At 42.0% G+C, this 23,549-nt stretch overlaps 2 protein-coding genes across 8 annotated transcripts in view; one reads left to right on the forward strand and one right to left on the reverse strand.

Moving 5' to 3' along the window:
* ift88 (intraflagellar transport 88 homolog) overlaps positions 1-23,549 on the reverse strand; it is a 171,149-nt gene that overhangs the window by 141,553 nt on the left and 6,047 nt on the right. For 2 of the 7 annotated variants that reach the window (XM_068033661.1, XM_068033664.1), the window contains exons 3-6: positions 14,117-14,209; positions 13,472-13,534; positions 12,760-12,816; positions 4,821-4,874 (exon numbers count right to left, since the gene is read on the reverse strand). In XM_068033661.1, coding sequence (XP_067889762.1) covers positions 4,821-4,874; positions 12,760-12,816; positions 13,472-13,534; positions 14,117-14,209 — 267 coding nt within the window. Of the gene's footprint in view, positions 1-4,820; positions 4,876-12,759; positions 12,817-13,471; positions 13,535-14,116; positions 14,210-20,391; positions 20,511-23,549 lie in introns of those variants that run through there. The other 5 variants (XM_068033663.1, XM_068033665.1, XM_068033662.1 and 2 more) reach the window with 4 other exon arrangements.
* Positions 22,930-23,549, forward strand: part of cryl1 (crystallin, lambda 1) — a 119,564-nt gene continuing 118,944 nt past the window's right edge. The window contains exon 1 of the mRNA XM_068033671.1: positions 22,930-23,069. The gene's annotated coding sequence lies outside the window, so the exon portion shown is untranslated. The remainder of the gene's footprint in view (positions 23,070-23,549) is intronic.

The following is a 23,549-nucleotide window of genomic DNA, read 5'->3' on the forward strand; positions in this document are numbered from 1 at the left end:
TTCCCTACCACCTACCTACACTAGTGACAATTTATAATGGCCAATTTACCTATCAACCTGCAAGTCTTTTGGCTTGTGGGAGGAAACCGGAGCACCCGGAGAAAACCCACGCAGACACAGGGAGAACTTGCAAACTCCACACAGGCAGTACCTGGAATTACACATATCAGAGTGCTTAAAGGAATTAGGTGTAAAAAAAAAGATAATGCACTGATAAAACATAATGGCCAACAAAATATTTAATAGTCATTTGGTAGTACAGAACTTGAGTATTGCTGAAACTAGAGACATGTTGAAGCTTTTTGTCTTGCACTCATCAGGACAACACGCAAGAATAACCAATGTAAGGGAAAACAACAACTTTATACTGTATGAGAAGAGAGTGCTGATTGGTTGGCAAGTGAACTCTGATTGGTAGAGGCGTTGCCATGGAGAATGCACCAGTTTACAATGACTGACATTTAACTGCCAAGCTTTTTTTGAAATTTCAACCAGGCAGCTTGACTCTGATTGGTCAAGGCATTGCCCTGAGGAATGAACCAGTGAATGGCTGTCACTTATTTTGCTTATCTGGAACAGACCCAATGTTTGTACATGTTCTTTTTGTCTGCAAAGAACAGGGCCCTGTGTATTACTAGATGCAGTTTCCAATACGTGCAAATGCGCCACACTGTGAGCCCTACTGACAACCTTAAATTGGTTGCCAGCGTAATTCTTAGCACACTGAGGATTATTTAGCAAGTGTTGTCCAATCGCAGAATCACATCAAATGTTGGACACTGTGTTTTGAGTTTCGCAAGCACGGGTTGGTTGGGTAAGGCCTGTACCTTGCCCAATGCGATCAGCGGAAAGGACGTTGTTTGATACAATCTGCCAGTCTTTGGATGTACAGCCTATATACCTAGCATCACACTGGCACTGAAATTCATGCATCATATTACTCATTTATGTGATAGGCAGTACATCTTTTTGGCTTGACGGCAGCATCCTGTTAGTGGCAAACACCACACGTGTTGCGACTGCATAGTAGCAGCGTTGAACAGCTAGCTTCACCTGCTGCTCAAATTTTTGGGATACATTACCCCTCCAGGGTAATTTGAGGTAGACTGGGCACTTTTCAGGGCCGAAAATGACAGCCTTAGGCCCACTCATAAGTCTGCGCGATATACAGCAAGAAATGATCTGATCAGGGTAGCCATTATCAGGCAGTATGTCTTTGATTCACAATATTTCAGCATCAAGCTTGCATGGTGAGCAAATGGCTCGGGCCCTATTTACGAGGTTGCCGATAAGGCCAATCTTATAACGCATGGAACTGTAAGAATCCCAACGTGTGTATCGACTAATGAAGGTAGGTTTGCAGTAGACTGTGGTAGAGAACCCCTTAGCAGATTTCTCAACTCGTACATCAAGGAAAGGGAGCTCATTTGACTGTTCCATTTCATAGGTAATTAAATTAAAGAATTATTAGCTATATTCCTAGGAATCAGAAACTGCTTGTGAGCATTATCAGCTACACAACAGGAGTGTCCATTCAGTCATAAAGTTGAAATATATTGTACAGAAATGACATTTCGCTTTTCTGTAAAATCTCAAACCAGTGTGAAAAAGCTTCCTGCAATTACGAGGCTGATGTGTCTCATTTAAATCTGATATTTAAGTTAAACTGCCAATTTTTTCTATACATGCTAAACCAAAATAGCTTTGTATCAACACAGTACCACAGTACAATTATGCCTTAATATAACTTGAACAAGTGTAAGAGCGTAATTCTAAGCTTCCAATAGTTTACGAAAAGCAGAACATGATTCATACTCACTGAAATTCCTCTGTAACATAAAACAGCTAGAGGAAGTTAATATAGTTTTCAGGATGCACTTCATAAATGTTACATAACAAACCCATGGCAAACAAAAGTGAAGGGAGGAAAGCCAAGATTATAAACTTGATGATACATAATATTAAACAAACAGTAATGATCAAATGCCGTGATTCTAATTGGGTAGGTGTACCATTAGGGTGCTGACAGCAGACTATCTGAGTTTCAGGAGAGCTGGTAGAAAATAAAGAAAAGCATACAATTCAAAGATACAAGTTCCACAGGCTTAACAACTGGGAAGATAATGTTTAATACTGAGCAAACCTAATGCAATTCTTTTTAAATTCGTTCATGGGATGTGGGCATCGCTGGCAAGGCCAGTGTTTATTGCTCATCCCTAAATGCCCTCGAGAAGGCGGCAGTGAGTCGTCTTCTTGAATCACTGCAGTCTGTATGGTGTAGGTACTCCCAGTGACCATGAGGAACACAGATATATTTCCAAGTCAGGATGGTGTGAGACTTGGAGGGAAACATGCAGGTGGTTCCCATTGTTACGACCAGGTAAGAAAGGGGTTTAGGGGTTCCCTTTCAGCACTCACCTGGTCTTACCGTAACAGGGTTTAATTTTAAACACACCATGTTTTGAGATCCCCCTTGGTGAATCCTTGTTCATCGCTTTCCAATTATAAGGCAAAGAAATGAGCATAAACAGGCTTTTTTAGGTTTAAAGAAGAAAAATGAAATTTATTAAAACTTAAACTCTAATTCGGTTGACGCCTACGGATACACAACACGCCCATGCTAGCATGCATACACGATACGCACATGCAAATAGAGACAGAAAAGAGCAGAAGAGAGATAAAGTGGAAAGGTTTGAGGCAATATCTGAAGAGCTTGTTATGGTTCTTCGAGCTCATTGTAGAGCCCTTGCTTATAGGTAATTCTTGCTTTTCGTTGAGGCTCAGTATTCTTCTTAAACCTTGTTCACTTTGTGGTTCATGTGTCTTCAATAGATTCCGAAGCTGGTGAGAAAGAGATGAGAGCAGACAGGAGAGAGATGTTCTTCTTCCAGAAGCAAAACTGCCTTCTGAGTCCAAAGTCTCTGCAGCAAGTTCAAAAAAACCTGCAACATCAGTTAGTCATGTGACCAGCTCATCTAACCAGTCCTGGCCCTCGTGGATTGTCTTGTCCGAGCAGACCTTGCAACGTCTCCTCTACACACACTACCTGGTGATCAAAGGTCCATTGTGGGTTAAATTAGAGCAGGGAGTAGCCCCTTTGTCCTTTCAAGTACTGTCTGTTAATATGCAAAAATGTCTTTCCAGCCAGTCTGGCAGCCCTTGTAAGAGGCCTTTCTCTTCTTCCCAGCAACAATTTGATATTTAATGTCCATGTGGTGAAATTAATGTGCCTCATTCTTGGCAAGTGGGGGCCTGCATGACACCATCTATCTGCTGCCCCTGTCCTTCTAGGCAGTTGAGGTTGAGTTTGCAAGGTGCTGCTGAAGAAGTCTTTCTTGGTCCAGTTAAGTTTCTGATCAATGGTGTTCCCCCCCGCACACCCTCCACCCTCCACCCCCCCCCCCCCAAGGATGTTAATGCCATTGAATGTCAAGGGGAGATGGTTGGATTCTCTCTTGTTGGAGATGGTTGTTGCATGGCACTGTGTGGCGCAAATATTATGTGTCACTTATCAGTCCAAGCCTGAATCTTGTCCAGGCAGGTACAAACTGCTTCATTATCTGAGGAGTTACGAATGGAACCATCAGTGAACATCCCCCATTTCTGGCCTTATGATGGAGGGAAGTTCATTGATGAAGGAGCTGAAGGTGGTTGGGCCTAGGTCACTGCACCGAGAAAATCCTGCAGCTATGTCCTGGGGCGGAGATGATTGGCCTCAGAGAACCACAACCATCTTCTTTTGTGCTAGGTATGATTCCCTCTGATTTACATTGACTATAATTTTACTCAAGCTCCTCGATGCCGCACTCAGTCAATGCTGCCTTGATATCAAAGGCAGTCATTCTCGCCTCACCTCTGGAATTTAGCTCTCTTGTCCATGTTTGGGCCCAGGCTTTAGTGAGGTCTGGAGCCAGTGGTCCTGGCAGAACCAAAACTGAGCATCAGTGAGCAGGTTACTGGTAAGTGCTGTTTGATAGCACTTTTGACTTCACATTCCAGTACTTTACTTATGATTCAGGGTAGACTAATGAGGCAGTAATTGGCCAGATTGGATTTACTATGCTCTTTGTGGATGGGACATACCTGGGCACTTTTTCACTTGTCTGGTCGATACCAGTGTTGAAACAGGACTGGAATAGCTTGGACAGAGGCTCAGCAAGTCCTGGAGGACAAGTTTTCAGCAGTTCAGCCGGGGCCCATAGCCTTCATCGTATCCAGTGCGCTCAGCCACTTTGTGATATCATGTGGAGTGAACTGAATTGGCTGAAGAAAGGGGTGATCTTGGTGCCTCAGGAGGAGACCAAAATGAATCATCCATTCAGCACTTCTAACTGAAGATGGTTGCAAATGCAAAAAGCCTTGTTTTTTTTGCACTCATTCTTCACTATCAAGGACGGGATGTTCATGAAGCCTCCTTCTCCCACTAGTTATTTGTCCACCACCATTTATGTCTCGATATGGGAGGACTGCAGAGTTTTTATTTGATCCGTTTGTTTTGGGATCACTTAGTTCTAACTATAGTACGTTGCTCCCACCATTTAGCTTCCATGTAGTCCTGTGTTGTAGCTTCACCAGGTTGGCACCACATTTTTAGATGTCCCTGTTGCAGGCCCTGGAATGCTCTTCTACACTCCTTATTGAACAAGGGTTGATCCTCTGGCTTGATGGTAATGGTTGAGTAAATTATATAATAATATATTATATAATAAAATTGAAGTTTACCAGGATGACTGTTTATTATTGAGTAATAATCTGTAATTGGCTTATCCAGAAATGCTGTGTCCAGTAGACAATTAAAAAGAAGTTGATTACTATCTTACCTGAATAGCTCCAGTGGCAGGCCTTCCCAAAGAAGAGGCCAATGGCACCCTTGCCTACAGTTTGAAAAACATTTGTTAAAATACACTTAATATATTAACATATTATACAAAAGAAGTTAATATGAAGATAATGCTGATGCAAGGTTCATATTAAGTGAGTGCTTTGATGCCCGGCTTAATTTCCTTTTATTGTTATTTTAAAAATGCTGCTAGCATAAATCAGGAAAAATACATCCTCCTTAGAAGGAAGAAAGGGAAGCTTTGACAGACCACTGCTCTGCACTGTGTGAAGCACAGGCTGAAGAAAATGTGAACTGGGCACTTTCTCAACTAGAGAAGGTGCAGTGGTTTTCTGTGTGAGTATACTTTACGTGACGGACTTGAAGCAAAGCAGTAGTGTTGTTTTGCCTTACAAGGGTCAATCAGGGTACACCATGCAAGACCTGTGCATGGGTTGGCTGTCGGTCCTGCTTATGCAGATAACTCAGTCCCTAAGAATTTGGGCACAGGCTCCAGTATAGACTAGAGTGGGGCACTTGCACTGGTGGAGCTGTACCCCAGAAATTTTGGGCTAAAGTCTTTCGGTAACATTTATGAGTGTAGTAGAATTACAAATAGTTATCTTATTTGGTTGTATTTCCACTTAACAGAAGCAGAGGACACAAATCAGCCAGTTAGTAGTCAGAATCCAAAATACTGATTTCTAATTTTTGTGTAATTTAATAATGAAATACAGAATTTGCAGTTTTACTATCACAACATGTTGTGAAACAACCAGGTTCTATGCCAAAATTAGGGCTCAAAACATAATTCAAGTGTATGCTTTATAGGGTAAATTTCCAAATCCTTGCTTATGGTGAAGTATCTTGCTTGTCATGGGTGTGCTTTGGAAATCACCCACTGCCTCTGGTTTTCCAAAGAACTTACACTATGCTGAGGCAATGACTCAGAACATCTACCTCTATGTCATACATACCACATCACATGCCCGATGACATGACACCTGACTTCTACAAATGTCATTGCAGTTACCTTATAAAGGTTGGGCTCCCTGTAGTTAAATATTTTTCCTTGTGGTTTTGCACCAGCAGCAGTTGTGCAACAAGTTCCAAGAATTAGGAGGCCACTCGTGAGCAGGGCAAAGGGCAAGACCAAGGGTGGGGAATAGGGGAAACTGGGGTGGGGGGAGGGGTTGGCGGGTGAGGAATCTGAAGGTGGATGAACACTTTGCAGAGGGGAAACCCAGAGGTGGGAGGAACTTTGATTCTACCAGTAACTAATGGAAACTCACTGAAATTGCACTGATAATTAGTGGTAAAGTAGTAACACTCAGATTCCCCTTATAACCATCAGCAATACAACAACTCACTGATAATCTATATGTCACCTGTAGTTGGCATGAATCCAATAACCTGCTGATATTCATCCTGAAACCATAGCCCAAATTACCCTGCACTGCACAGGCTCCCCATTCGGCCACATATAACGGGCCTGATCTCTCTCCTAACTCCTTGCTCATTCTGGATTTGGACTCCAGTTCCATGAAGGTGACAACTGTCAAATGGGAACTTCAGTTAAAGCTAATATGTACTTGGACGGCAAGTGTCAAAACCAGATGGCACAGACCGACCTGAAACAAATCGAGAGATCATACATGACACACCGAGCACAATGTTTCGGGCATTTCTCACATGGCATGCTGTCCTAAATTCAGATCAGCATCAACATTTCTAGTTCCCCATTCACCCAGCAATGATAATAATATCGCACTGTTTACTCACATAAGTTCTCTGGCTTTCATTCACACCTTTACTGGCTGCTCCTTTCAGTGCTGCTCCTACTCAACATATTACTGCTACCGGCTCTCTGGAAAATGTTAGTCTGAATGCCCACCCCCAACCCATTCTCCCTTTCCAGAAATTTCCTCCAATTAAATATTGGGAAGACTGAAGCCATTGTTTTCAGCCCCCACGCCAAACTCCATTCTCTAGCTATCGACTCCATTCCTCTCCCTGGCAACAAGTCTGAGATTAAGCCAGTCACACATGACCCCAAGATGAGCTTTCGACATATTTGTGCCATCACTAAGACCACCTATTTACACCTCTGTAACATCACCTGACTTCGCTCCTGTCTCAGCTCATCTGCTGCTGAAACACTCATTCATGCCTTAGATACCTCTAGACTTGACTATTCCAATGCACTCCTGGCTGATCTCCCACATTCTACTCCCCATAAACTTGACGTCATCCGAAACTCTGCTGTCCATGCCTTAACTTGCACCAAGTCTCGTTCCCCTATCGCCCCTGTGCTCGCTGAGCTACATTGGCTCCCGGTCAAGCAACGTTTTGATTTTAAAATTCTCATCCTTGTTTTCGAATCCCTCCATGGCCTCGCCCCTCTACATCTCTGTAATCTCCTTCAACCCTCCAAGATATCTGCGCTCCTTTAGTTCTGGCCCCTGATTTTAAGTGCTCCACCATTGGTGGTTGCACCTTCAGTTGCCAGGCCCGAGCTCTGGAATACCCTCCCTACACCTCTCTGCCTCTCCACCTCACTTTCCTCCTTTAAGACACTCCTTAAAACCTACCTTTTTGACCAAGCTTTTGATCATCTGACCTAATATCCTCTTTTGTGGCTCGGTGTCATGCTTTGTTTTATAATGCTCCTGTAAAGCATCTTGAGATATTTTATTACATCTATATAGTGTCTTTAATGTAAGTAGTTGTTGTTCCAATCACTTGAGCCCCAGACCTCAGAGCATTAGCTTACATCCCCTATTTCCTCATCTCTCCCCAAGTCCCATTTACTCCAGTTTCCCTCTCTCGTTTGAGTGCCCTTTCCCCATTCTCCATCTTTCCCCAGAGCCCCAATTCCCCAGTTTGCATCTTTCCCCCGATCCCCATTCCCCAGTCTCACCCTGATCCTCCAGTCTTGTTCTCTTCCACCACTCTCGAGCCCCACTCTCTAACCTTATTTCAATATCCCCCAATTTCAAGCCGCACAATTTCAATCTCCTCCCAATTTAAGAGCCCTCATGAATTCAGAGACTCCCTGAATGCCGGCACCTGTGCCTCCCGATTCCCTCCTCACCGACTCCACGCTCCGTGAGGTCACTGATCCATGTGTTGATGGTCAGGTGGCATCACCCAGCCCAAGGTTTTAACAACAGTTGATGATGCCATAGATGGACAGATGGTTGGCGGCGGGGGTGGGTATTGCAGCGGGAATTTTAAACAGCTGATCTTCCGGGCTGCTGGAGGCATAGTTTGAGAGAGGTGCCCCTGATTCTGGGAAACAGGGTGGGAACGCAAACCTGAACAGACAGACGGAGACTCCATTTAACAGAGCCTCATTTAACACCTCAGCTGAAAGATAGAGACTCCAATAATGTGATTTCCCTCTGGTAATGCATACTGAAATGTCAGCCAAGTTCTGAAGTGGAACTTGAACTCACAAACTTCTGAATCAGAGGTGAGAATCCCACCAACATAGCCAAGCTGATAGCTAAAGGATAATTTGGTATGGTTCTGTCCCCAGTTTGGAGCCTCACTAGCATGTGAACAAATCAGAAAGTCAGGGGTACCGTATTGTTTGTAGTCCTATGTCTACTGCTGCATTCAACACAAGCAAGGCCTCACACCAGGAATGGAGCTTCATAGCTATTCCGTTATATTTACTGTAAGAACTTGAAAATAGCTTTCCTGTCTAAACTTCCCTCCAAAAAAGTCATAAAGCTTATGCTTCATCTTACTTTGAAATAATAGGGAAAAATAACTCAATTACTGTTACAGCCTGATGAGGGAAACAATGGGAAAATGTTGCTCAGGTTACTTGACAGAATCATACAGATGCATGTTGGAGATTGTACCTAGTGAAAGTGCTCATGTTGCAGAAGCTGTGAGCTCTACGCACATGTATAGTTGTTAATTTTCTTCAGCTGATAGCGATAGCCCTGAGACAATATAAACTCAAACGCTAGGCTTTTCAGAAAAGTTTCAACCTCCGAGTAAAAGTGTTACCAGAGGGACTCAAAGACACAAAAGAGAACTTTATAGGTTAAGTCAAATGATATGTGAAAAATGTAATTTTAAAAATTTTTTATCATGCTACAAATCTTATTTTTGACATTTTTACTACAGTTATCTGGCTGAAGAGAATAACTGCACCTATTATTGTCAAAAGTAGCAGTTTAACAAAAAATAAAAATTCAAAACTATGCATGTTTTAGAAAAACATGATTACATTTATCCATTAAATTGTCTTTTGTGTCTTTTAATGCCTTTGTTAAAATTTTCGCTTGAAGGTGTCAGGCTCTTTCAAAAGCCTGGGTTTGTACTTGATATTGTGACCTGTGACGAAATTTGAATTGTGCAGTCCCAAGTCTTGAGTGTACCTAGCTTCCTAGGATACATCAGTTCTGTTTAATCAGCTATCATGAAGAATATTTATCCATTAGCTTCCAGCAATTTCTGCAAATAATTTGGAAAAAGCATTTGATAAGAAAAGCTTAAGACAAATTTCAAATTCATATTCTCCAAAGAGGCGCCCATATGTAACAAAGAAGGGAAAATACAGCACTCTGATTACAGAGTTGTTGTTGCCTTTTTTGTGTTCTATAAACTATAGAAAGTGAAGAGTCTGTGGTGGTGGAAGAGAGACTGGGACAGAGGTAAATCAGGACGAAAGGGAGCGAGAGGGCAAGGGAGCGAGAGCGAGAGAGAAAGGGAGCATGAGGGAGCGAGAGCAAGAGAGAAAGGGAGTGAGAGCGTAAGAGAAAGGGGCTGAGAGGGAGCGAGAGCGAGAGAGAAAGGGAGCAAGAGGGAGCGAGAGCAAGAAAGGGAGCGAGAGCGAGAGAGAAAGGGAGCAAGAGGGAGCGAGAGCAAGAGAGGAAGGGAGCAAGAGGGAGTGAGAGAGAAAGGGAGCGAGAGAGGAAGGGAGCGAGAGCAAGAGAAAGGGAGCGATAGCGAGAGAGAAAGGGAGTGAGAGTGAAAGAGAAAAGGAGCGAGAGTGAGAGAGAAAGGCAGCGAGAGGGAGCGAGAGAGGGAGCGAGAAACAGAGCGAGAGGGAGAGATGGAAAGTGAGAGAGCAAGCAAGAAAGAGAGAGGGAAAGAAAATGAGAAAAGAGTGAAGAGAAAGGGGAAGAAAAAAAATTTGTTGAATTTTGAAGGCAGCTAATTACCTCATCTGTCTTTTGTTGAGAAGTAAAACAGATCAATACTATTGGTTTACACCTGTAAGAGAAATTCTAATTTCTAACACCTTGGAGAGAGGGACAAACAGCCAGATACATACAGAAAAAAAATAAGTGAGGATTTCTTTTCTGAGTCTACTTTGATTTCCCTGAACCTTTCCATCACCTCCCACCCAAAAGAAAAGAAACAACAGACAGAGAAGCAAACAGAGGAGTTAACAATAATAACTTGCACGTATGAAGTGACATTCCTGTAGGGAAAAAGTCCCAAGGAGTGTAATCATAGAGTTATTACAGTCATATTGACACAGGGGTCCATTCACCTCACTGAGTCCATGCTGGCAGACAATAATGAACACTGAGCCAGATAAGACATTAGGATATGTGACTAAAAGCTTGGTTAAAGAGAGAGATTTTAAGGAGAGTCTTCAAGGAGGAGAGAGAGGTGGAGATGGGAGATTTAGGGAAGGAATTCCAGAACTTAGGCTGTAGACTATGAAGGCATGGCCACCAATTGATGAATGAAGGAAATCAGAGATGCACAAGAGGCCAAAATTTGAAGAACATTGATATGCTGGAGGGTTGCAAGGCTGGTGTAGGTTAGAGATAGGGAGGGGCAAGGCCATGGAGGGATTTGAACACAAGGATCAGAATTATAGAAACGGGTAGTCAGTGGCTTGGGAGCTAATGTATGTCAAAGAGCACAGGAGTGATGGATGAGCGAAATGGGTGCAGGTTAGGATACTGGAAGCAGAGTTTTGGATGAACTCAAGCTTATGGAAGGTGGAAGATGGGAGGCTGGCCAGGAGAACATTGAAATAGTTGAGTGTGGAGGAAACAAATATGTGAGTGAGGGTTTCAACAGCAGATAAACTGAGTCAAGGGTGGAGATGGGCGATATCCAGTCTTATTGATGGAGGATATGGGGATCAAAAGCTAAGCTCAGGGTCAAAGTGGACGGTGGGGTTTTAAACAGTCTGATTCAGCCTGAGACAGTGGTCAGAAAGGGGGCTGGAACCTGTTGCAAAGCAACAAAGTTTCTGGTGGAGGCAGAAGACAATGGCTTCAGTCTTCCCAATAATTAATTAGAGGTAAGTGTGGCTCAACCTTCAGGGAGAGAAGTTGAAGAGTAGAGAAAGAAAGCCCAGAGGAGCAGAGACAGTGAGAGAAATAGCAATATAAAGAAAGCAGCGTTAAGATAGAAAACAGTCTCCCATTTACTTTGTACAACAACATGGCAATTCACCCGCTCACCCAAAGAATAGGCTAATGTTTTGCTCCATGTAATAAACATTTTTATTTCTGCCAGTAAATTCATAGTGAAGTAAATGGTAGAGGTAAACACTACAACATTTATATATAAAAGATGTGGCAAAGACAAGAAAGTTCTAGTTACTGCACAAACTGGTTCGCTAATGTCCTTTCGGGAAGGATATCTGCCATCCTTACCTGGTCTGGCCTACATGTGACTCCAGACCCATAGAATGTGGTTGACTCTTAACTGCCCTCTGAAATGCCCTAGCAAGCCACTCAGTGCAAGAGCAATTAGGGATGGGCAACAAATGCTGGCCTGCCAGCGACACCCACATCTCATGAGAGAATAAAAAGACATGCAAATGTTCATCTATATTTCATTTGACATTAAAGATACAAATGAAGCACGAATCCAAGAATAGGTGTGCCAGTACTGTGTGCAAAGTTTTCGGCATGCATTAAGGTAAGAAGTATCCCTAGGGAATGGAACATTTTTTCCTCTCATCTTTACTCATAATTACTCATTTTCAGAGATAACGTTCAGATGAAAAATAGGCAAGACTCGCATATGATTTAAGCCCAACTTCAGAAAAATACACATCCTGCACCAAGTAATTTTTTTTCCACGTCCTAGACGAGTTATTGTTATGTTCTGTCTGAATGAGATTCCCATTTGGTGCTGAGATATGGCTGTTTTCTACTATGGGTCACCTTAATAGATACTGGGAAGAAAGTGCTAAAACTAGTCTTACAAAGAATCTTTACAGCCAGAGAGAGATTTCATCCATTAATATAATCTGAATTTTTCACCCAAGTCTCAGACTTGAAAGGACAGTGTGCTAACCCACTGTGAGCCCCCCAAGCCCCCCACCCTTATTTGAAATCAAGTAGTCAGTACTGTAGCTCAACTAGCTGACATTTAACTGATTGTTTGACAAGACATTTTAGATTGCTTTATTTACAAAGTCAAGTCCCATAAAGCAATCTATAAATGCTTTAAAGGATAAGATGACAAGGTCTATCGGAGACTCAACTTGATGTGTCAATGAATGGTACGATCCAGGTTCATATCAATGATTACCCACACAGTAAAGCCCTAATTCAGCTATACCTTCATGGCAAGTTGTCAAGAACAGGCCAGGAGGGAATGAAATTTGGAGACCAAGTCACTTCAACCCACTCTTGCATACCTCTGAATAGCTGGTTACAGTAAAATAGTACAGGCTTGGGAGTAAGTTACCCACAAATCCTCTTAAGTGAGGCATAGTGCATAGTGTGGGGCAATGTGAGAGGTTGTGGATATATAGAAAGGACACAATGAAGTTTAAGACAGTCTTTGCAAATATATTGTGCATACTGGAGATAAAGTAGACTTCACAAAAGGTATAAAGCTCACAGTAATTTACAAAAAATAGCAGCTGGTGCAGTAATCAAATATTTTTCAGTTGATTGCTGACTATTCCACAGTATTGCTTAATATGTTGTACATACCCCCATATTCCCAAAGGGACGTGGACCTGCTGCAGAACTTGGTATTTTTGCAGTCATCTACAAAATAATTGTTAAAATACATTGGGTAACCTCAGGCTTCAAAGATGATTCACATTGGAAAGAGATCAATCTTTTTCTAAATCCCATCAACTTCTGTAAAGGATTAGCACAGACCCATGTCAGAAAAATGCAAACATGTCAAGTACTGAGCTGTTTCAACACCATGATAGATAGCATACAAATGTAAGTATTATTTTTAACCTGTCTAAATTATTAGCACTGATTATATTTAGACCCTCTTTACAAAGAGATATACCCTGGCTTTGTTTTAAATGGCCCATATAAAACAATGAATGAGATCATGCGGACATACTGACATAGTGTGCTGATTCACATAGGTGTCATAGAGCGGTGAAACGCAGGTGAACCCCAGTGATAAACTGCACTGCTGAGTTCCTGAACTCAGCATTTGTCATGTGAGGACATTTTGAAGCATGACACTGCAATATTGAAGGGAGGAAAATAGGCAAGCTGTTCCTGCAGCCCTATGGTAAGCTCGTACATTGTTTCACCAGCAGAAACTTAGAAGCTAGCTGGCTCCTTGGGCATAGTTAAGCCTGGCCAACGAATCCGAGGTGGGGTTGGCAGGAGTTTGCATCTTGTCAAAGGAGTTGACTAACTATATAAATAATTATTCTTGTAATTCACTTACTGGTGGTCTTCTTCCATGGCTAGTCCTCAAAGCTTGTTGAAAAGCTGCATCATTCTCTAGTTCCTACATACAGCATACAGAGGTTATATAATACATTTTTAAAATACAGGGGCAGTGTTGCCCGGTTAGTTCGTACATAACTCTAATTGTGCATGCAATTATTATGTTTTTCTGTATTACATTTTTAAGTACCTCTTTTCTCTGAGTATTCCCTTTAGGGAAAAAATTCTAAATACTAATTAATATAGGGATCTGCTTGACTACTGGTGACAAAAATTATTACAGTTACATTTTGGAAAGGATGATAGAAAATTCTTCATAACTGAACATTCTTTGAGATGGTTATCCAAATATTTACATACAATGCTTATCCAGTATTAATTAAAACACAAAATTATTTGTACAAAAAATACCTTCTCTGTGATCTCAAAATGTTTTAAAAATGTTAAGCTACATTAATGTTGCCTTTGAACTCTTTTTACAGCATTGGAGCAATATTATAGAAAATGTACTTCAATCCCAGAATCAGATATTTTACCTAAGACAAATCAAAACATAGGTTTATCCCACACAGATCAACATAAATACTATATAAACTTGTGTTGACAAATAACTGTTCAAAACAACAGGCTCAAATAACCATACCTCTGTATCATAGGTTGGGTTGTAGTCATTATATCCTGAGTACAGATCCTCTTCATCTAGTGCTGTCAAATGTACATGCTCCATTATTTCAATCTGTGCAAGCAACATAACTACAGTTAAATTTAACATTGTACTACACCCAGGTTTGTTCTTGCAAATTAAGCTTTTCAGTGAAATTATTAGCACTGTCTATCCCACAGCTGATTATGGGCTAGTCTCATAGTGCCTAAAATTTTTGAATTGCAAAATGTAGAAATAATTGATTGAAATTTATTTTTGTTTAAATAGGTTTTCATGCATGAACGAATAGACAAGAACGAGGCAGATGGAATATAATTTGGAGAAATGTGATGTTATCCACTTTGATAGGAAAAATAGAAAAGTTGAATTTTTTAAATGATGAGGGACTGGGAAATGTTGGAATTCAGAAGGGACTGGGTGTATATGAATCTCAGGAAGTTAACAAGCAATTAGGAAGACAAAAAAGCTTTTGTTGCAAAGGGATTGGAGTATGAGTAAAGAGGTCTTACTACAATTATATAGTACTGTGTACAATTTTGGTCTTCTTCTTGCCTTAGAGGGATAGCAGCAAATGTACTTTAGATTGATCCCTGGGATGAGAGGATTGTCCTATGAGGAGAGATTGAGCAGACTTGCCTATATTCCCTAGAAGGTAGAATGAGAGGTGATCTAATTGAAATATATAACATTCTTAAGGGGCTTAACAGGGTAGATGCTGGGAGGATGATTCCCCTGGCTGAGGAGTCTAGACCTAGTGACGCAGTCTCAGAAGAAGGAGCGAGCTCAGGAGACATTTCTTCAAAGGGTTGTAAATCTTTGGAATTCTCTACCCCAGAGAGCTGTGAATGTTCTGTCATTGAGTATATTCAAGACAGAGATTAATAGATTTTTGGGTACCAAGGAAATTAAGGGATTATGGCAATAGGGTGGGAAGGTGGAGTTGAAGTATAAGATTAGCCATGATCTCACTGAATGGTGGAGCAGGCTCGAGGGGCCAAATGGTCTACACCTGTTCCTGTTTCTTATGTTCTTATATGCATGATATCCAGTTGCCTCTTAAGTCATCCTACATAAACTAAAAGGATCCATTTAGCTAACTCTAGGCTCACCCTGAAGGTATCAAATGTGAACAAAGATACACTTCTGTACAACTACTATTTAATTGCACTACATTTATGCCAGGTGAGGATGAGTCTTCATCACAAAACAACTTAATTTTGAATTACAATAGTACAACCATAACTTTGTTCAATGAACACAGCATAACTTAGTTCAACTTAATAACATCAGTCACATTCAGCTTTGGGGATTATATTACATATAAGGTCAAGATACCTTTTTTCAGTTAGTACAAGTAATTAACAGGTTGCTCTTATACTCTTCCTTTAAACCCTGAACTACACTATTAAAATATACAACTTTTTAAATCTGGCAGCAATTCAAATACAGAAGCATACCAGAATTTATTCCTTTTTACATGTATATATTTAGCACACCTTCTGTGATGTTGCTAGTGGTACATTGGAAAACAGACTGTTTTTGAGGTAGTTGCAGCAAAATGTGAAACAAAGTAAGTGTGATACTTATAGGAGATGCTTGATATAAGCAAGACCTTTAAATATATTTACCAGTAGATCTCCTGTGACATTACTCACAGTAAGTCAATGGATACGCAGCTTTATAAAAACATAAAAAATATAAAAATACAGCGTAACGTCAGGGCCACTGAGATTTATGGTGACTAAGTCAAATTTAATTTTTATTAGATATCAGTCATGGCTCAGTTGATAACACTCTTGTCCGAGTTAGAAGGTTGTGGGTTCATGTTTCACTCCAGAGATTTGAGCACAAAAACCTAGGCGGACACTTTAACGCAGTACTGAGGGAGTGTTGCACTGTCGGAGCTGTCATCTTTCGGTTGAGATGTTAAACCGAGGCCCTGTCTGCTCTCTCAGATGGATGTAAAAGATACAAAGGAACTATTTGGAAGAACAGCAAGGCTGTTATCCCTGGTGTCTTGGACAATATTTATCCCTCAATTAATATGACTAAAACAAATTATCTGGTCATTATCACATTGTTGTTTGTAGACGCTTGTGCACAAATTGGCTGCCTTGTTTCCTGTATTACAACAGTCACTACTTCAAAAAATAATTCATTGGCTGCAAAGTGCCTTGGATCGTCCTGAGGTTGTGAAAGGCACTATATAAATGTAGGTCCTTCTTTCTTTGAAAGGTGTTCTGTGAACTTTACCAATCCTTTGGATAATGCATAAGAAAGCAAAGGCATATTTCCTAGATTAGGGGTTCTCAACCGGGGGTCCGCAGCCCTTTGGGGGTCTGCAAAAAAGACTCGAGGCCCCTCAAAAGCTCCCAGTCTCCACCATGCAGGCAATTTAAAGTCGACTTAATGCCAATTCCCAAACATTAAAGTACCTAGGGCACAGAGATTTACCTTCTAGCCCCAAGTCACCGACTGACACAAGCACACTATCACATTAGTCAAGGCACCAGCCCTGCACAGGGCATGAGAAACCAGAATCTGCCACATGGCTTCGGAGGCTCATGACCATCGGTCCAACGCGTGTGTCAAAGAATCAGTGTTCAGTGTCAGTGGGCTGCGCTCCACTTGTTAGTAACAGACAAGAGAAGCAAGAGCTGGTATGACCGTCAACACTCTCACTCCCATCAGCACTCTGTTAGCTCCAGTGACACTTTACCAAATTTAGTGACAGTCTATTCATAGAATCATAGAATGGTTACAGCACAGAAGGGGGCCATTTGGCGCGTTGTGTCCATGCCAACTCTCAGCAAGAACAACTCAGCTACTCCCACGATCCTGCCCTGACCCCGTAGCCCTGCAAATTTTGTCTCTTCAGTGCTTATCCAATTCCTTTTTGAAAGCCACGATTGAATCTGCCTCCACCACACTCTCAGGCAGTGCATTCCAGATCCTAACCACTCACTGCATAAAAACAGTCTTCCTCATGTCACCATTGGTTCTTTTGCTAATCATCTTAAATTGGTGTCCTCTGGTTCTTGACCCTTCCTCCAAAGGGAACAGTTTTTCTCTATCTACTCTGTCTAGACCCCTCATGATTTTGAACACCTCTATCAAATCTCCTCTCAACCTTCTCTAAGGAAACAACTCTTGCTCCTCCAATCTATTCATGTAACTAAAGTCCTTCATCCCTGGAAACATTCTCGTAAACCTGCACCCTCTCTAAAGCCTTCACATCTTCCAAAATATGGTGCCCGGAATTGGACGCAATACACCATTTGAGGCCAACCAATGTTACATAAAGGTTCATCATAACTTCCTTGTTTTTGTACTCTATACCTCTATTATAAAGCCCAGGAACCCATATGCCTTTTTAACCACTTTCTCAACATGCTTCGCCACCTTCAACAATTTATGCACATATACCCCTAGGGATCTCTGTTCCTGAACCCCCTTTAGAATTGTACCCTTTAGTTTCTATTGCCTCTCTTCATTCTGTCTACCAAAATTTATTATTTCACACTTCTCTGTGTTAAATTTCATCTGCAATGTGTTGCCCATTCCATCAGCCTATGTCCTCTTGAAGTCTATCACTATCCTCCTCATAGTTCACAATACTTCCAAGTTTTGTGTCATCTGCGAATTTTGAAATTGTGCCCTGTACATCCAAGTCTAGGTCATTAATATACATGAAAAGCAGAGATTCTAATACCGACCCCTGGGGAACACACTAACAATTCACCACTACTCTCAGTTTCATGTCACTCAGAAAACTTTATATCCATGCTGCCACTGTCCCATTTATTCCATGGGCTTCAACTTTGCTGGCAAGCCTATTATGCAGCACTTTATCAAACGCCTTTTGGAAGTCCATGTATACCACATCAACTACATTACCCTCGTCAAACCTCTCTGTTACCTCATGTTACGACTGAGACAGAAGGAGTGCACTGTTAATTCAGTCCTACTTCTCCACAAGTCACAACATATACTTAAATTTTCCCACTTACCGAAACAATCAGATACTTTATTTGTCCCCAGAATAAAGCACACCAAGCAGGTTTCTTTAATAAGCAACAAAATTATCCTTTTATTATACCCCGAGTCTTAACCAATAATAAAGTAAACCTACATTCGAATTGAAATATTAAAGCCCCTTATTTTTATCCTAGCCCTTACACACACTCACGTACACAACTGGTTAATCGGGGAAAAACAAAAGGGATTTTTGTTTACAGCTGCCACAAAGAAATAGAAGAAATAAAAAAAAACTTATACTGAAGATATGGAAGTCCTTTGTTTTGGCGAGATGTCACAAAGGCGAATCGGTAACTGCCACTAGGAATCTTCCAGAACAGTTCTTTCCAGGTAATGTTGATGAACAGTCTGGGTAGGCTTTCAAAGATATTCAGCACAGAAGACCACATAGGTCTTACATCAGGTGTATAGCAACAAACGTTTCAATTCTTACACATTCAGTGCAAGGTTAAAAGATGCAAGGTTTTCTGCAAACATGTGGGATTTCTTCAAACACAGGAGGCAATAGTACAACTTGATACAGGATTTGCTTTTCAAGAGAGAAAGATGGGCTGGCTTTTCTTCTGTTCTCCTGGCAGGTCAATAAGCAAACTCCAACTGCCTGTTTTTAGCCAAACTAACTGGCTTTTTAACAGTTAAAAATGAAATGAACTGTTCAGCAGCAATCCTGTAACTGCCATAAATTGTAATCCATCATTTCCTTGTAAATATCTGTCCCTTCAGGTTAGAACACAACCCCCTGCTGGGTTCTTTGCAAACATGTGCCTTCTAGTAAAAACGTGTTTATTGGTCAACCTTCTGTTGACCTTCCTTTTTAAAAAAACACCCTAAGTTTAGCTTCTTCAAGATTCCAGTAGCTATGAAATCCTTTTCAGTTTAAAAAAAATATAGATTCTCAAGTTTTAACAAAAAATGGAAACCTTTGTAACACTCTTCAAAAAACTCAATCAAGTTAGTTAAACATGATTTGCCTTTTACAAATCCATGATCGCTTTCCCTAATTAATCCACACTTGTCCAGGTGAATATTAATTTTGTCCCAGATTATCGTTTCTAAAAGCTTTCCCAACATCAAGGTTAAACTGGCTCGCCTGTAGTTGCTGGGCTTATCCTTACATCGTTTTCTGAACAAGGGTGTAACATTTGCAATTCTCCAATCTTCTGCATGACCCCTGTATCTAAGGAGGATTAGAAGATTATGGCCAGTACTTCCACAATTTATACCCTTACTTCCTTCAGCCTCCTGGTGAGCACAGAGGTGGCAGACAGGGTAAAGAAGACTGAAGCGTTGCGGGACCTGCTCAGCCACATGCTACAATCATTCATAGATTCATAGAATGGTTGCAGCACAGAAGGAGGCCAGAATTAGAGGAGCACAGATATCTTGGAGGGGCGTGGGGCTGGAGAAGATTACAGAGATAGGGAGGGTAAGGCCATGGAGGAATTTTAAAACAAGGATGAGAATTTTAAAATCAAGACGTTGCTTGACTGGGAGCCAATGTAGGTCAACAAGCACAGGGGTAATAGGGGAACCAGACTTGGTGTAAGTTAAGACATGGGCAGCAGAGTTTTGGATGACCTGAAGTTAACAGAGAGTAGAATGTGGGAGACTAGCCAGGAGTGCATTAGAATAGTCAAGTCTAGTGGTCACGAAGGCATCGATGAAGGTTTCAGCTGCAGATGAGCCAAGACAGGGCGAAGTCAGGTGATGTTAAGGAGCTGGAAATAGGCAGGTTTAGTGATGGTGCAAATATGAATATATTGCAGGGTCAAATGACACCAAGATTGCAAACAGACTGCCTTAATCTCAGACCATTGCCAGGCAGAGGGATGGAGTCAGTAGCTAGGGAATTGAGTTTGGAGCAGGGACCAATAACAATGGCTTCAGTCTTCTAAATATTTAACAGGAGGAAATTTCTGCTCATCCAGTGGATAAGCAATTCGATAATTTAGCAACTGTGAAGGGGTTGAGAGAGGACATGTGAAAACATACGCTTATACATTCATACGTAAGTATATGCTCAATTATACAACAATTTTTATACAGAAAATATACTTGTCATGTTATTGCGGATCCATGGAATTTTTATAACACGGAATGAACCTGAAGCAAAAAGGTTGATAAAATAACCTCACTGCCCCCTGCCGTCCCACTTGCAATGCCTATAAAACTAAAGCAATCGAGAATGGTGATCGTAAACTACTGATTGTAAATACCTTTCAAATGGCTCGCGCCCTCCGACAGAAACAAAAAATAAATTAAAGCCAAATAAAAAGTTCAAATTCAGTCAAACGGCCGCAACCCCACAACAATCGGACAGCTACCTTCCCACAATACAATGCGCCGGAGAGCCGACCGGTGAACCGAACGAGCTGATTGGACGAGGTGAAGAGTCAGCCCTTGCACACGGATGAAAGGACAGATGTGATTGGCGACCGGCGGTGTTGATGCTGGCGAGCATTCCGTTGCTCAGAGACTGGTGAGTAAACGAACTGATCGCCCGCTGAAGGCCAGAAGCAGAGACAGCAATTGCACCAGTATTGAAGTCCCAGAGAAAGATTAGTCTGATGTACTGGAAGTATGCACAATTTATCTTGCATCTGGTTACCATAACCAAATCCCATAAAGATATGTCCCAGGCAGAATAGTGGGGATTGAGAATGTAGAGATTTGATCAAATGCTTTCTATTCCAGAGTGGATCTCACGGCAAGACAAAGAATCCTCAAGTTGTTATACAATCTGCTAGACACATCAGACTATCAAAAATGCTACTCTGTCCAGCACTCCCAGATTTTCGAATGATCCAGAATGTGATGTTCAAAATCATGAGGGGTCCAGACAGAGTAAATAAGGAGGACATTTTGACAATTTCCAGTTTCCTGGTCCCAACCGCCTCTTCACTATGGACGTCCAATCGCTCTACACCTCCATCCCCCACCAGGATGGTTTGAGGGCTCTCCGCTTCTTCCTGGAACAGAGGCCCAACCAGTCCCCATCCACCAACACCCTCCTCCGCCTGGCTGAACTTGTTCTCACATTGAACAACTTCTCCTTCAACTCCATGCATTTCCTTCAAGTAAAAGGTGTCGCTATGGGTACCCGCATGGGTCCTAGTTATGCCTGTCTTTTTGTGGGATATGTCGAGCATTCTTTGTTCCAGTCCTACTCAGGCCCCCTCCCCCAACTCTTTTTCCGGTACATTGATGACTGTATCGGTGCCGTTTCCTGCTCCCGTCCCGAACTAGAAAACTTTATCAACTTTGCTTCCAATTTCCACCCTTCTCTCACCTTTACATGGTCCATCTCTGACACTTCCCTTCCCTTCCTCGACTTCTCTGGCTCCATCTCTGGGGATAGGTTGTCTACCAATATCCATTATAAGCCCACTGACTCCCACAGCTACCTCGACTACACTTCTTCACACCCTACCTCCTGTAAGGACTCCATTCCATTCTCCCAGTTTCTCCGTCTCCGACGCATCTGCTCTGATGATGCTACCTTCCATGACGGTGCTTCTGATATGACCTCCTTTTTCCTCAACCGAGGATTTCCCCCCACTGTGGTTGACAGGGCCCTCAACCGTGTCCGACCCATTCCCCGCACCTCTACCCTCACCCCTTCCCCTCCCTCCCAGAACCGTGACAGGGTTCCCCTTGTCCTCACTTTTCATCCCACCAGCCTCCATATCCAAAGGATCATCCTCCGCCATTTTCGCCACCTCCAGCATGATGCCACTACCAGTCGCATCTTCCCCTGTCAGCATTCCGAAGGGATCGTTCCCTCCGCGACACCCTGGTCCACTCCTCCATTACCCCCACCACCTCGTCCCCGTCCCAGGGCACCTTCCCTTGCAATCGCAGGAGGTGTAATACCTGCCCATTTACCTCCTCTCTCCTCACTATCCCAGGCCCCAAACACTCCTTTCAGGTGAAGCAGCGATTTACTTGTACTTCTTTCAATGTAGTATACTGTATTCGCTGCTCACAGTGTGGTCTCCTCTACATTGGGGAGACCAAGCACAGACTGGGTGACCGCTTTGCGGAACATCTCCGCTCAGTCCGCAAGCAGGACCCTGAGCTTCCGGTTGCTTGCCATTTCAACACTCCCCCCTGCTCTCATGCTCACATCTCTGTCCTGGGATTGCTGCAGTGTTCCAATGAACATCAACGCAAGCTCGAGGAACAGCATCTCATCTACCGATTAGGCACACTACAGCCTGCCGGACTGAACATTGAGTTCAATAATTTCAGAGCATGACAGCCCCCCACTTTACTTTCATTTTTAGTCATTTTTAGTTATTTTTTCTTCCTTTTTTTTACATTCCTTTTTACATTTTTTACAATCTTTTTTTGCATTTATTTCATTTCATCTTAGTTTGTTCAGTTTGCTTACCCACTGTTTTTTTCAGGTTGTTTTTCTTCAGGTTTGCACTTGCTGCTGTTCAATATTCAGTATATTCACACCTAATCTGTACTAATGCTTTGTCTTTCAACACACCATTAACATATTGTTTGACTTTGCTCCGTGACCTTTTGGTCAGCTATGTGGCCTGGTCCAATCTGCACCTTCTCCTTTGTTATCTCTTGCCCAACCCCCACCTCACTTGTTTATAATCTGTGACTTTTCTAATATTTGTCAGTTCCAAAGAAGGGTCGCTGACCCGAATCGTTAACTCTGCTTCTCTTTCCACAGATGCTGCCAGACCTGCTGAGTGATTCCAGCATTTCTTGTTTTTGTTTCAGATTTCCAGCATCCGCAGTATTTTGCTTTTATTAAATAAGGAGGAACTTGTTTCCATTGGGAGAAGGGTCAAGAACCAGAGGACACTGATTTAATGTGATTGGCAAAAGAACCCGAGGCGACATGAGGAAAATCTTTTTTATGCAGCGAGTGGTAAGGATCTGGAATACACTGCCTGAGAATGTGATAGAGGCAGATTCAATCATGGCTTTCAAAAGGGAACTGGATAATTACCTCAAGAAAAAGATTTGCAGGGTTATGGGGAAAGAGCAGGGGAGTGGGATTGGCTGAGTTGTTCTTGCAGAGAGCTGGCACAGACACAATGGGCTGAATGGCCTCCTGTGCTGTAACCATTCTATGATTCTATACCTGCAGCACCACATGCAGTAATGGATTTGAGAGGTAGACTATGGAGTAGCAGTAGTGTTTCCTATTAGGAGGACTGAAAAATAAATCTAATGATAAGTATATAGTTAAAAATAACTCCCAAGCGGTTTCCCAGATGTGGCCAAATTGTGACTTCCAGGCATGATAATCATGGCACAGGATGTAAGTGTCAAATAAATCTAGCCCATAATGTAATGAGGAGAAAAGTAATTGTTTCTTGAACATTAAAACGTTGATGAAATAAAA

The sequence above is a fragment of the Heterodontus francisci genome, chromosome 6, assembly GCF_036365525.1.
Source record: "Heterodontus francisci isolate sHetFra1 chromosome 6, sHetFra1.hap1, whole genome shotgun sequence".
NCBI lineage: Eukaryota > Metazoa > Chordata > Chondrichthyes > Heterodontiformes > Heterodontidae > Heterodontus > Heterodontus francisci.